This window comes from Phocoena sinus, chromosome 6, assembly GCF_008692025.1.
Source record: "Phocoena sinus isolate mPhoSin1 chromosome 6, mPhoSin1.pri, whole genome shotgun sequence".
NCBI classification, from domain to species: domain Eukaryota; kingdom Metazoa; phylum Chordata; class Mammalia; order Artiodactyla; family Phocoenidae; genus Phocoena; species Phocoena sinus.
Window position 1 is genome coordinate 95,222,346 of NC_045768.1, and position 14,559 is coordinate 95,236,904.

Here is a 14,559-nt window from a genome sequence, read left to right on the forward strand (position 1 = left end):
AAAATTAGCAAAGCTCAGTTTTTAAAAGTTTTATAAATGATGAGCTTTAGCAGTATATGTTTTTTAACTCTCCAGCTAGAAATTCATTGTAACATATATTAAAGGCATGTTGTATTTACATACATTACACATAATCTGAGATGATAAATCTCAAGATGTTACTGGAATTCATGTATGTCATAGTTTGTAAAGTTTGTTGGAAAGTTATTTAAATATTCTACAATGTGTTGGCTTTCTGCTTGGTTGTGGCATTCTTCAGCACTCTCCCATTATTTTTAACCAATTGAGTGTTACTCTCCTTGTCTATAAAATGAGAGAACATGATTGGAAAATTAGTCATGTATAAACATGGCTTCTTAAGACGCATTTCCATTCTGTGACAGATATTTCTATAACATCATTTCTAGCATAGGAATTAATGCTTCATGAAAGATAGTTACCTACATGTGAGCCACTTTGAAAAGCTTCTTATGTGTCGTGATTTCTTTTGCAGAGTTGTGAAAACAGTGGCTGTGAAAATCCTGAAAAACGAGGCCAATGACCCCGCTCTTAAAGATGAGTTATTAGCAGAAGCAAACGTCATGCAGCAACTTGACAACCCTTACATTGTGCGCATGATTGGGATATGCGAAGCCGAGTCCTGGATGCTGGTTATGGAGATGGCGGAACTTGGTCCACTCAACAAATATTTACAGCAGAACAGGTATCCTTAGGTACCCCAGAAGCTCATACTGTGAGGGGCAGGGCCCACCTGCCCAATGCACATCATAACCTGATTTCTACAGGAAGCCTTGTCTCCTCCCACACCTTCCCAGGGTTGGTCCACACCCAGGGAGACAAGAGAGCTGTAGTCTTTGGATCAAGTGCTCTTTAGTTCTTAATGTGTAAAGAAAAACTCTAATCCAACAATTTGGTCTCCTTTGCTCACTCTGTACTGGCCTGGTGATAGAATCAGCCTTAGACTATCTTGGCAAGCAGTCTCCCCTCACCAAGCAGAAAAAACATGCTCTTTTAAAAGAAATATTTAAATAAACAATTATAAAAGAAAACAGTGATATTTTACATGTCTAGCTGACCTCTACATTCCCTTGAGTAATTACTTCTGAAAACATCCGTTGCTATTAACTGATTACAACCATCGATGGAGTAATCATTCTGTGCTCATCTCCAGCCATGGTTGAGATGGAGGAACTCACATGGAATAAGTCATAATAATAGCCACTGATTACTTTATCCCATTTGCTACATTATGTTTATACTTAACTGAGACTCAGGGTTGGTTTTGCTAGCTGTCCAATATCGGAAGGGGGATTCCAACTGAAGCCTGTCTGTTGGTGAGCCAGGTCTGACCACCCCATTATACTGCTTTTCATGCAATTCAAAGCATACCTTGAAAATTCTACCAGCTGAACACCAGTCACCACCATTTGTGACTCTTGCTTAAGAAGAATAGGAAGTGAGTGGGTTCATATTCTGTGTGCATGGTTGGTTGTTCTAAAATGGACTCTTGTTCACTATCACTAATAACACATTTGTGACTTTCAGACATGTCAAGGATAAGAACATCATAGAGCTGGTTCATCAGGTGTCTATGGGAATGAAGTATTTGGAAGAGTGCAATTTTGTGCACAGAGATCTGGCTGCAAGAAATGTATTGCTGGTTACTCAACATTATGCCAAGATCAGTGATTTTGGACTTTCCAAAGCACTTCGTGCTGATGAAAACTACTACAAGGTAGGAACAACTTAGCCAGTATTCAGAGCATCAGGTAGTAAAAATCTGAAATGCAAATGTGTGTTTTCTTAATTTATTATGGTAGGGTTTCAAGAAGCAATTTCCCTATTTAAAAATAACTGTAAGAAATTTTCTTCTTAAGCTTTGATTCTATTGTTTAAAAAAATGGAGATACTCTAATATGTCACAACTTGGGATTTACTCAGAATAGTATCTTCCAAACTATGTTCCTTGGAGCAATAGGGAATCAAGGTATTAATGATGATTCATTTGGAAAAAAACAAGAATAGAATTCCTGTGTTAAATTGTTTTGGAAAATATGCGTTGAACAAGGTGACTCTTGCAGGACTTTTCAAAGCTCCTCTCTGAACCCTCAAATGAACTAATAGCAACTAAAAGAAGGGGAAAAAATAAGAAAGCCCCATCCTCATATGAATTCAATCACAGTCTGTATGTAGAGTCTATGTTGATCAATTAGAAGATGTACTAGGATTGAGACCAGGTGGTGGAAGAGTGTACCAAGAACAGATTCCCACCTCTTCAGGTCCCTGGGAATGTCCAGCCACCTCAGAAATAAGACAGCATACCTTGAAGATCTAACTAGTGAATGGCAGGATGGGATCTGGGGGATTGCCCTGTGTGCCACACCCTGGAGTGGCTGGAGAAATATGCCTAAGTATCCACACCTACCCACCCACCCTTTCTCTGAGAGCCAGGTGTGGGTATGACAGATAGCAGCAGATAGCAGCTCTTGGTCAGCTAAGGGTCAGCACAAAGGTACGAGCAACAGTAGCAGAGCTCCCATCATAGCTCCTCACTCCATTCTTCATATAGAAGCTAGCCCTAAAGCAAAGCTGCTTCAGAAATGAGCCATCATGAGAAAAGTATCAAGTGAGCCCTTTGCAGGGACTGCTGGGAGATGGAGCAAAGGGAACAATAGCCTAGAATAACAATCACACATGCACACCAGAAAAAAATAGATTTTATGTTGGAGACACTTTGTAACATGCACTTCATCAAGATAATTAGAGAGAAGAAAATATAGACTAAAACAAGGACTCAAAGAGGAGATGAAGAAGTTGAGATAACAAATAATCCCAAAACTTAGTGCATTAAAACAATGCCAAGCATTTATTTACACACAGTTCTACACTGTAGGCAGAGCTTGGTGGAAATGGTGCATCTGTGCTCCACAGTGTCTCAGGAGGTGGTTCCAAGGGGGCAGAGGATTTATTTCCACTCTGCTCACTCACACAGCTAATGACTGATTTGACATGGGCTGTGGTCTGGGACCCCCACTGGGCTGTACCCATTAAACAATAACTTAACTACATGTGGCCTCTCCATGTGCCCCTGAGCTTACTCACAGCATGGCAGCAGGGTCCTAAGAGCAAGTTACTCAAGAGGCAGGAAATGGAGGCCGCCAGGCTCCTAAGTTCAGGGCCCAGGAACTGACTCAGAGTCATGTCCACTTATTCTATTGGTCAGAGCAGCCACAGACCACCCATATTCAAGGGAGTGGGGAGGAATGTCAGAACACGAGGGCCAATTTTTTCCACTGCCACAGATATTAAACAACATACCATTGAAAGTAAACCAGTGAATCTCTGAAAATCAGTGGGGAAGAAAATACAGAAGGCAGTATAGAAGTAAAAGGCAAAGGATCAGGAACAAGACGATGGAGTAGGAGACCCCAGCTTCTGTCCCCTAACAAAGATCAACAGTTAGACAGCTATCCATGAATGAAACAGCTCTGGGAGAATGCTGGAGTCCACCTAAGAAGCTTTAGCAGCACAGTGGAATGAAAAACTTGAGAATAACTACATAAAAAGGGAAGGAACAATAGCTTAATTTTGCTTACGTCATCCCATCCCTCAGGTCAGCACTGCTCAGTGGAGGCAAGAACCCAGCTAGAAAGAGTTCTCTTCACCAGGAAAGGGAAAGCAGGGTGAGCAACCAGCTTCCCCAGCCTTTTGGAGCAGTGCACGAAGGACCTGCTTCAGTTTCACCCAACCCAGAGGCCAGCAAAGCTGAGCTGTCTAGAGACAGCTAGGAACAAGGAAGAAGGGAGAAGAGTGGGGGCTACCACTATCAGCTACACAGCAGGAGTGAGCATGGTTCCTGGTGACCTACTCTGCAAAGGAACCCCAGCAGCCTTCACTACTGAGGACTTCAACCACCCTTGCAGATCCTGCAGATCCCCCCAGCTTTCATCACGCAGGATCTCATCATGGACTCCCCACAGATTTCTCTGCTGAGGGTTTTTGCCCTACAGGTTTTCTAATTCACCAGCCACCTGAGTCCCTCCCTACTCCCCCCACCTCACCCACTGGGGAGCAGGATCCATACCAGCAGTCCGCTCCAGCTGCTGCAGCTGCTTGTATGCAAAGTGACAGCCTGGACCCCAATGGCTGATCCCCACCAGCATGTGTGCACTCATGGCTATCTCCTGCAGCTCTGCACCTGCACACTGCCAGCTCAAATCCCATCACCTTTAGTGCCACGCATGTACCCACGGCAAGTCTCTGCAGCCGCAAAAGAGCATGTCAGTAGCCCAGGGTCACTGCAGCCGCTAGTGCACCCACAGTTGGCCTCAACCTGTGCTGCTAGGCCCAGCCCTTGCCACTATGTGTTTTGCAGCCAGCCCCAGTCACTACAGAGGCAGCTGCAGCCAGCCCCCACAGCTGAGTATATGCACACCACTGGCTCTGGCCACTGCCAACACCTGCCTGGTCCCTAACTGCTGGGCCTGGAGGTACCACTGAGGACCCCAACAGCCCTTGCAGCCACTGCAGATCCCCTGTAGCTATTGCCAAGGAGCACACAGTTGTTGTTTTGTGAACCACAGAGATGTAAGCAAGTGAGACATCAAGCCCTACCCCCAGACCTGCAGCCATCACATACCCTTGCACTTGATATCCTGTACCCTAGACCAGCAGTCCCCAACCTTTTGGGCACCAGGGACCAGTTTTGTGGAAGACAGTTTTTCCACACACAGGGGGTGGGGATGGTTTGGGGATGATTCAAGCACATTACATGTATTGTGCACTTTATTTCTATTATTACTATGTTGTAATAGATAATGAAATAATTATACAACTCACCATAATGCAGAATCAGTGGGAGCTTGGAGCTAGTTTTCACTTGCCACTCACTGATAAGGTTTTGATATGAGTCTGCAAGCAATTGATTTATTATGGGCTCTGTGCAGTCAAACCTCTCTGCTAATGATAATCTGTATTTGCAGCCACTCCCCAGAGCTAGCATCACCACCTCAGCTCCACCTGAGATCATCAGGCATTAGATTCTCATACAGAGCATGCAACGTAGATCCCTTGCATGTGCCGTTCACAGCAGGGTTCGTGCTCCTATGAGAATCTATGCTGCCACTGATCTGACAGGAGGCGGAGCTCAGGTGGTAATGCGAGCAATGGGGAGTGGTTGTAAATACAGATGAAGCTTTTCTCACTTGCCTGCTGCTTACCTCCTGCTGTACAGCCCAGTACTGGTCTTTGGACCAGGGGTTGGGGACCCATGCCCTAGACCCAGGGTCAAAGAATGCTCCAGCATGCTCCCACCCACAGGTGAAAATCCTTCCTTACTGAAGTCACCCCATACAGTCTGGAAGAGGTGGCTGCATCTTCAAATGTACAGATGCCTACACAAGGCTGCAAGGATCATGAAGAATCAGGGAAACATGACACAACCAAAATAACATGGTAAACGCCCAATAACTGATCCCCCCAAAATGGAGATACACGGATTGTCTAACATATAATTCAAAATAATTCTTCGCTCAGAGAGCTACAAAAGAACACAGATAAACAATTTAATAAAAATCAGAAAAACAGTACAAAAACAAAATAAGTTCAACAAAGACATAGAGAACATAAAAAAGAAGCAAACAGAACTTTTGGAGTTGTACAATACAAAGACTGAACTGAAGAATTCAATGAGAGTTTCAACCACAAACTGGACCAAGCAGAAGAAAGAATCAGTGAAGTCAAAGACAGATCATTTGCAATTAACTAGTCAGAGGAGCAAAAAGGAAAAAAGGAATAAAAAGAAGTGAGGAAAGCCTACGGGACTTATGGGACACCATTAAGAGAAACAAGTTATATATTTCTGAAGTCCAAGAAGAAGAGAGGGTGAAAGGGGCAGAGAATTTATTTTTAAAAATAATGGCTGAGGGCTTCCCTGGTGGCGCAGTGGTTGAGAGTCCGCCTGCTTATGCAGGGGACATGGGTTCATGCCCCGGTCCGGGAAGATCCCACATGCTGTGGAGTGGCTGGGCCCGTGAGCCATGGCTGCTGAGCCTGCGTGTCCAGAGCCTGTGCTCCACAACGGGAGAGACCACAGCAGTGAGAGGCCCGCATACTAAAAAAAAAAAAAATTTAAAATAAAAAAATAATGGCTGAGACTTCCCAAATCTGAGGAGAGATTTGGACATCCAAGTTCATGAAGCTAATAGGTCCCCAAATAAATTCAATTCAAATAGATCTTCTCCAAGACACAAAATAATAAAATTGTCAAAAATCAGGCAAAGAGAGAATCATAAAAACAGCAAGAGGATAAAAAGCTTGTCCCTTACAAGGGAGCTCCCCATAAGGCTACCACCAGATTTCTCAGCACAAACCTACAGGCCAGGAGAGAGTGGAATGATACATTCAAAGTTCTGAAAGAAAAACATTGCCAACCAAGAATACTTTATGTTCCAAAACTGTCCTTCAGAAAGGAAGGTGAGACAAAGACTTTCCCAGGCAAACAAAAGCTGAGAGAGTTTATCACCACTAGATCTTCCTTACAAGAAATTCTGAGTTCTTCAAGGTGAAATAAAAGGAAGCTAATTAGTAACATGGAAGCATATGAAAATATAAAACGTACTGATAAAGGTAAGTATATAGTCAAATTCAGCATACCCCATTACTCTAGTATGGTGTTGTGTTAATCACTTAATGCTGATATAAAGATTAAAGAACAGAAGTATTAAAAATAGCTATAGCTACAATAATTTGTTAATGGATACATGATATAAAAAGACATAAATTGTGATATCAAAAACATAACATGGGTTTCCCTGGTGGCGCAGTGGTTGAGAGTCCGCCTGCCGATACAGGGGACATGGGTTCATGTCCCAGTCCGGGAAGATCCCACACGCTGCAAAGCGGCTGGGCCTGTGAGCCATGGCTGCTGAGCCTGCGCGTCCGGAGCCTGTGCTCCACAACGGGAGAGGTCACAACAGTGAGAGGCCCGCATACTACAAAAAACAAAACAAAACAAAACATAACATGTGGGGAGGAGTACAAGGGTAGAGTTTCTGCATACAGTCGAAGTTAAGCTGTTATCACCTTAAAATAGACTTATATTTATAAGATGTTTTATGTAAGCCTCAGGGTAACCACAAGTCAAAAACTTGCCATAGATACATACAAGATAGAGAAAAGGGAAGCAAAGTATACCACTATGGAAATTCATCAAATCAAAAAGGAAGAGAGTAAGAGAGGAAGAAAGGAGCAAAAGAAATTTAAAACATCCAGAAAACCATAATATGGTATTAGTAAGTCTTTACCTATGAATAATTACTTTAATTGTAAATGGATGAAATTTTCCAATCAAAAAAGCATAGAGTGGCTGAGTGGACAAAAAAAAAAAAGTCAACTATATGCTGCTGCCTACAAGAGACTCATTTCAACTTCAAGGACACAGAAAAACTCAAAGTGAAGGGATAGAAAAATATATTCCATGCAAATGTAAACCAAGAAGTAGCAGGCATACCTATGTTTATATCAGACAAAAGAGACTTTAATCCAGAAACTGGTACAAGAGACAAAGGAGGTCAGTCATCTTATAATGGTAAAGGGGTCAATTCATTAAGAAGATAAAATAATTGTAAATATACATGTACCCAACATTGGAGAACCTGAATATATTAATCAAATATTAACATATCTGAAGGGAGAAATAGATAACAATATAATAATAGTAGCAGTCTTCAGTACCCCACTTTTAACAATGGATAAGTATAGAGACAGAAAATCAATAAGGAAACATTGGACTTGACCTGTGCTTTAGACCAAATGGACCTAACAGAATTTACAAGAGAATTCTATTAAACATATCAAGAAGAATTAACGCTAGTCCTTCTCAAACTATTCCCAAAAATGGAAGAGGAGAAAATACTCTCAAATTCATTTTTCAAGGCCAACATTATCCTGATACAAAAGCCAGATACAAGGAAAGAAAACTATAGACCAATATCCCTGATGAACATAGATGCAAAAATTCTCAACAAAATACTAGCAAACTAAATTGAACAACACGTTAAAAAGATCATACACCATGGTCAAGTGGGATTTATTCTTGAATTCAAGGATAGTTCAATATACTCAAATCAATAAATGTGATACCCCACATTAATAGAGTGAAAGATAAAAATCATATGGTCATCTTATTAGGTGCAGAAAAAGCATTTGACATAATTCACATCATTTCATAATAAACAGTCTCAAAAAAGTCAGTATAGAAGGAACATACCTCAACACAATAAAGGCCATGTATGGCAAGCCTACAGCTAACATTAGACTCAGTGGAGAAAGGTTGAAAGTTTTTCATCTAAGATAAGGAATAAGACAAGGGCGCCCACTCACACCACTGATTAAACAGTACTGGAAGTCCTAGCCAGAGCAATTAGGCAAAAAAAAAAAAAGAAAAGAAAAGAAAAAGAAAGAAAGAAAAGAGAAATAAAAGGCTTATAAACCAAAATTACCTCATCTCTATTTGCAGATGACATGATCTTATACATTTGACCCTTGAACAACACAGATTTGAACTGTGCAGGTCCACTTACACATGGATTTCTTTCATTAGTATGTACTACACAATCCACTATGGGTTGAATCCATGGATGCAGAACTGTGGATACAGAGGGCCAACTGTAAGGTTATATATGGATTTTTGACTGTGTGAAGTGTCGGCACCCCCAACCCCTACATTATTCAAGGGTCAACTGTATATAGAAAACCCTAAAGACTCCCTCAAAAAACTGAAAACTAATCAACAAATTCAGTAAAATAACAAGATACAAAATCAACACACAAAAAGCAGTTGCATTTCTATACACTAATAGTGAACTATCCGAAAAAGAAACAAAGGAAAAAAATCTCATTTACAATTGCATCAAAGCAATAGAATACTTAGGGATAAATTTAACCAAGAAAATGAAAGATCTATGTACCAAAAATAAGATGTTGATGAAAAAAATTGAAGAAATGGAAAGATAACCTGTGTTCATGGATCAGAAGAGTTAATATTGTTAAAATTACTACACTACCCAAAGCCATCTATAGATTCAATACAAATCCCTATTAGAATTCCAGTGGCATTTTTCACAAAAATAGAAAAAATAATCCTAAAATTCATATGGAACCCAAAAAAATCCCTGAATAGCCAAAGCAATCTTGAGAAAGAACAAAGCTGAAAGCATTATGCTTCCTGATTTCAAACTATGCTACAAAACTGTAGTAATCAAAACAGTGTGGTACTGACATAAAAACAGACACATAGATCAATGGAACAGAATCAAGAAACTAGAAAAAAACCCATGCATATATAGTCAACTAATATTTGACAAGAGAGTCAAGAATGTTCAATGGGGAAAAAATAGTCTCTTCAATAAATAGTGTTAAAAAAACTGGATATTCACATGCAAAAGAATGAAATTGGACCTCTATATTATAACATTCACAAAAGTTAACTCAAAATGGATTAAGGACTTGATTGTAAGACTTGAAACCATAAAACTCCTAGAAGAAAACATATGGGAAAAGCTCCTCAGTGTTGGTCTTGGCAATGATTTTTTGCATATGACACCAAATGCACATGCAACAAAAGCAGAAATCAACAAATGGGACTACATCAAACTAAAAAGTTTCTGTACAACAAAAGAAACATCAACAGGATGAAAGTTCAACCTACAGATGGGAGAAAATATTTGCAAGCCATCTATCTGATAATTGGTAATTATCCAAAATATATAAGTAACTCATACAACTCAATAGTAAAGCCCCCCAAATAATCAGATTTTTAAATGGGCAAAGGACCTGAATAGAAGTATTCTATTTTTTTCTATATTTCTATGACAAAAGAAGACATTCAAATGGCCAACAAATACATGTAAGGGTATTTGACATCACTAAGCATCAGAGAAATGCAAATCAGAACCACTATGAGATGTCTCTTCATACCTGTTAAAATAGCGATCACCAAAAAGATAAGAGATGACAAGTGTTGTTGAGGATATGGAGAAAGGGGAATCCTTGTACACTGTTGGTGGGAATGTAAATTGGTGCAGCCACTATGGATAGCAGTATGGAGTTTCCTCAAAAATTAACAATAGAACTACTGTATCATCTGGCAATCCCATTCTGTATATGTATCCAAAGGTAATGAAATCACTATCTCATAAAGATATCTTTACCCCCATGTTCATTACAGCATTATTTACAATAGCCAAGACATGGAAACAACCTAATATCCATCAATAGGTGAATGGATAAAGAAAATATGATACGTGTATGTGTGTGTGTGTGCATGTGTGTGTGTGTGTATGTGTGTGTTGGCTTAAAACTGTAGACAAATATATGGGATATATTCAGACATAAAAAAGAAGGAAATCTTGCCATTTGCAATAACATAGATGGACCTTGAGGGCATTATGCTAAATGAAATAAGTCAGAGAAAGACAAATACTGTATGATATCATTTATATGTGGAATTTTAAAAAGCCAGACTCAGAAACAGAGAGTAGATTTTGGTTGCCAGGGTTTGGTAGGTGGGGGAAATGAGAAGATGTTGGTCAAAGGGTACAAAGTTCTAGTTATAAGAGGAATAAATTCTGGGAATCTAATCTGCAGCTCGGTGCCTAGAGTTAACAGTACTACATTGTATAGTACTTGGAAGTTACTGAGAAAGTAGACCATTACAACAGCGACAACAAAAATTAACAATTTTGTCAGGTGAAGGATGTGTTAACTAACCTTATGTTGTAAACATTTTGCAATATATACGTGTCTCAATCATCATACTGTACAAAAAAAAAGAAGCCACGTTAGAAGCAGCTAAAAGAGACTGAACACAAATGAAAAGATGGGAACATGGAGAATTTCTTTAAGAAAACAAAGTGAAATGGAAAACATTAAAGAGTTAAGCAAGATTAAAGAGAAATGATAGTGATGAAAGCAAATTAGCTCAGTGCTCAGAGAACTGTGCATGACAGTGTGAATTTGTGCAGCAGGACTGTAAATGCAAATGCCCTTTAATCCAGCAACTCCTTACAAATACTCTACACACAGGGAAGATACACACTGTCAGTAATGTTCATTCTAGCATGATGTGTAATAGCAAAAATCAGGAAACGACTTAATGACCTCTCAGTAGGAGGCTGGTTAAATCAGTTGTAGCAGATTTATGCGAAGCATACAATTAACTCTCCTAAAAGTGACTTTCTTTGCATGTGCTGACATAGACATATATCTATGACACATGGTTAAGTAGAAAAAGTAAAAAGTGCAAAATGTATATACCTATAGCTTGATTACCCCTCAAGAAAGCATATATTACCAGTTTATACTTATATGTAGATTTTTCTGGAAGGATTCAAGAAAAACGATCAAACATGCTGTATTTCTTGGTGAGGATTTGGAGTTTGTGGTGGAGAGAGATTCCCTTTTCATCATATTTAGGGTTTGTCAAAGGTTTATTTTGTGATCAGTTTAAAATTCAGAATAAACTTGAAATAGCACACATGACTAGATTGTTCACAACTTTTGAAATCAAAATCTAGAAATAATACATAACATGAATGAGACAGACATATAAGCAGTGTGTCATTTAGAGAAGTGCCCTAGCACCTGTGGTCTCAGATTGATATCCCCGAGTTGTCTCCTCTGGCCACCGTAGGGCAACTCACCTCCCTCCCTCCACTTCAAGAAATGTCACCCAGGTTAGAGTGACTTCCATGGGAGGTATCAAGACTTCACTACACCATGCTGAATGCTAAAGCCCCAAAGAAAGAGTTTTGCTGGCAAGATTTTTATCTCTTTACTAGCACCTGCTTTTTTAAATTAGAAAGTTTACAACTTTGTTTTAAATACTAGCAAACCGTCTCCCCCAAAACAGTGTTGGCTTAAAGATGTAGACAAATGTACAGTAATAGTTAAATATATTATGAACAACCTAGTATTTCTTGGAGCAAAACCATGAAGTAATATTCAGGCCTGACTCTTGCATTGCCACGCCAAGCTCCAAGAAGCTGTGAGTAGACAAAGGAAGAGGTAAGAGAAAGCGACTAAAAAATACAAAAACTTCAGTCTGAACCTTAAAAATTGTATTTACATTTTAAAAATTTAAGATGTTAAGATTTAACATATTTTTAAGATTCAGACCAGATATATACACACAGGCATTTTGTGAGTCATGATTTTCTTTCTTTTTTTTTAATTATGGTAAAATGCACATAACATAAATTTTACCATCTTAACTGTCTTTAAGGGTACAGTTTAGTAATGTTCAGTACATTCACTTTGCTCACAACCAATCTCTAGAATTCTTTTCATCTTCCCAAACCGAAACTCTATACCCATTAAACAGCTACTCTCCATCCCACCCTCTCTCCACAGCCCCAGGCAACCATTATTCTACTTTCTGTCTCTATGAATGGGACTACTCCAGGGGCATCAGATGAGTGGAATCATACAATATTTGTCCTTTAGTGACTTGAATGGCCTACTTCACTGAGCATAATAAAAGGTAACCGCATGGTTCATCCATGTCGTGGCGTGTATCAGAGTTCCCTTCCTTCCTAAGGCTGAATGATACTCCACTGTATCAATATACCCCATTTTGTTTATCCATTCATTTGTCGATGGACATCTGGGTTGCTTCCACCTTTGGCTGTTGTGAATAGTGCTGCTATGAACAAACATGATGTCCACCATTTTATTCTTAATGAAACATCTCTTTATGTGCTTGGTTTTCAGGCCCAGACCCACGGGAAGTGGCCCGTGAAGTGGTACGCTCCGGAATGCATCAACTACTACAAGTTCTCCAGCAAGAGTGACGTCTGGAGCTTTGGAGTGTTAATGTGGGAAGCATTTTCCTACGGGCAGAAGCCGTATCGGGTGAGCTACATTTGTTTCATTTCCTAATTAACAGACCATCAAAACAGATAAGCCCCAGATTATCTTTAAAGGACCCTGAAAATCATCAAATCTGGACACCCTTTCTGAGTCTTTATCTTTTGAGAGTGGGGGGTGAATATGATCTCTTTATTCTAAACTGAAAGAAATATTTGAAGCTATCTGGACAGTATGTGGGTTTTTTTAAATTGTGTATTACACATATAAATATGCATAAAATATGTCAACGAAATTCAGTTAACTATCAAGTTAAGAAGGGTAAAAGGGAATTTTATTTGAGCCAAACTGAGGACTATAACCCAGGAAGTAGATTCTCGGAAAGCTCTGAGAACTGTTCCACCGTTAGAAGTCGAAGGCACAGTCATATATATTTTTGAGACAAAGGATCATACCTCAAAATGACATACCGATATTTTACATAAAGGTCACTAGGGATACATAGTCCAGGTAAACATGTACAGAGGGAGCGGCAAGTCACCATGACCTACAAAGCTAGGAAAGAGCACTATTTTTTAAAGAAGTCACAGTGCTAGTGTCAGGAGAAAGGAAAAAAGTGATCTTTACGGTCAAGCAGGCACTCCCATCTTTGAGGAGCTCTGGTTAATGTGTAATGCAGGTGTACACTGCACAGCGGGGAGGGAGGGAGAATGTCCAAACAAACGCAGAATTTTATGTTTAATTTTTTTCTTGTCCTGCCTTAAAATATAAATTTTATTTCATCAAATATATACCCAAATCACCATTTATTAGATTTCAAATAGAAATAATGGCTATTCCCATTATCAAATTTGTAGCTGTTACCTTTTTTCCGATTTTTTTCATATATATATATATATATATATATATATATATATATATACTGAAAAGTGCACAAATCCTAGGCCACAGCTTGATGGATTTTCACAATTGGGACACACCCGTGAAGCCAGCCCCCAAATGAAGAAACAGAACAGAAGCCCCCCTTTCCCCCTGCACACACAAAACTTACCCCAAGGGTAACCCATCTGACTTCTAGCATCATAGATTAGGTGCTCCTGGTACTTCCCTGGTGGTCCAGTGGTTAAGACTCCACGCTTCCAATGAGGGGGGCCCAGGTTCGGTCCCTGGTCAGAGAACTAGATCCCACATACCACAGCTAAAAAGATCCCACATGCCACAACTAAAGATCTTGTACGTGACAATGAAGATCCTGTGTGCTGCAACTAAAACCCAGAGCAGCCAAATAAATATTAAAAAAAAATAGATTAGGTGCTTCTATTTTTTGTACTTTATATAGTTGAAATCATACAGCATGTACTCTTTTGTTTCTTTTGGGGGGTAGGATGTATTTGTTTTGTTTTGCTGCATGCTATGTTTAAAAAGCTCAAGAATATTTTGCATGTTTTAGGGAATGAAAGGCAGTGAAGTTTCTGCTATGCTGGAGAAAGGAGAGAGGATGGGGTGCCCTCCAGGGTGTCCGAGAGAGATGTACGAGCTGATGACCCTGTGCTGGACCTATGAGTGAGTACCCAGACCTTCCTGCCATTTAGCCCAATGCTCTGGATAGATAGAATTGCCGAGCACTAGAAAGGAGCATGAATTCTGTCTTTTCATGAATCAGGGATGGGCTCCTTTCTAAACAAACAATGC

The 14,559-nt window shown here is 39.7% G+C and overlaps 1 protein-coding gene across 3 annotated transcripts in view; it reads left to right on the top strand.

Moving 5' to 3' along the window:
• The window catches only part of SYK (spleen associated tyrosine kinase), a 95,498-nt gene that overhangs the window by 75,635 nt on the left and 5,304 nt on the right, over positions 1–14,559 (top strand). For 2 of the 3 annotated variants that reach the window (XM_032635572.1, XM_032635570.1), the window contains 4 exons: positions 494–703; positions 1,546–1,735; positions 12,772–12,912; positions 14,318–14,430. In XM_032635572.1, the coding sequence (XP_032491463.1) occupies positions 494–703; positions 1,546–1,735; positions 12,772–12,912; positions 14,318–14,430 (654 nt within the window). Of the gene's footprint in view, positions 1–493; positions 704–1,545; positions 1,736–3,613; positions 3,684–12,771; positions 12,913–14,317; positions 14,431–14,559 lie in introns of those variants that run through there. The other variant, XM_032635573.1, reaches the window with a different exon arrangement.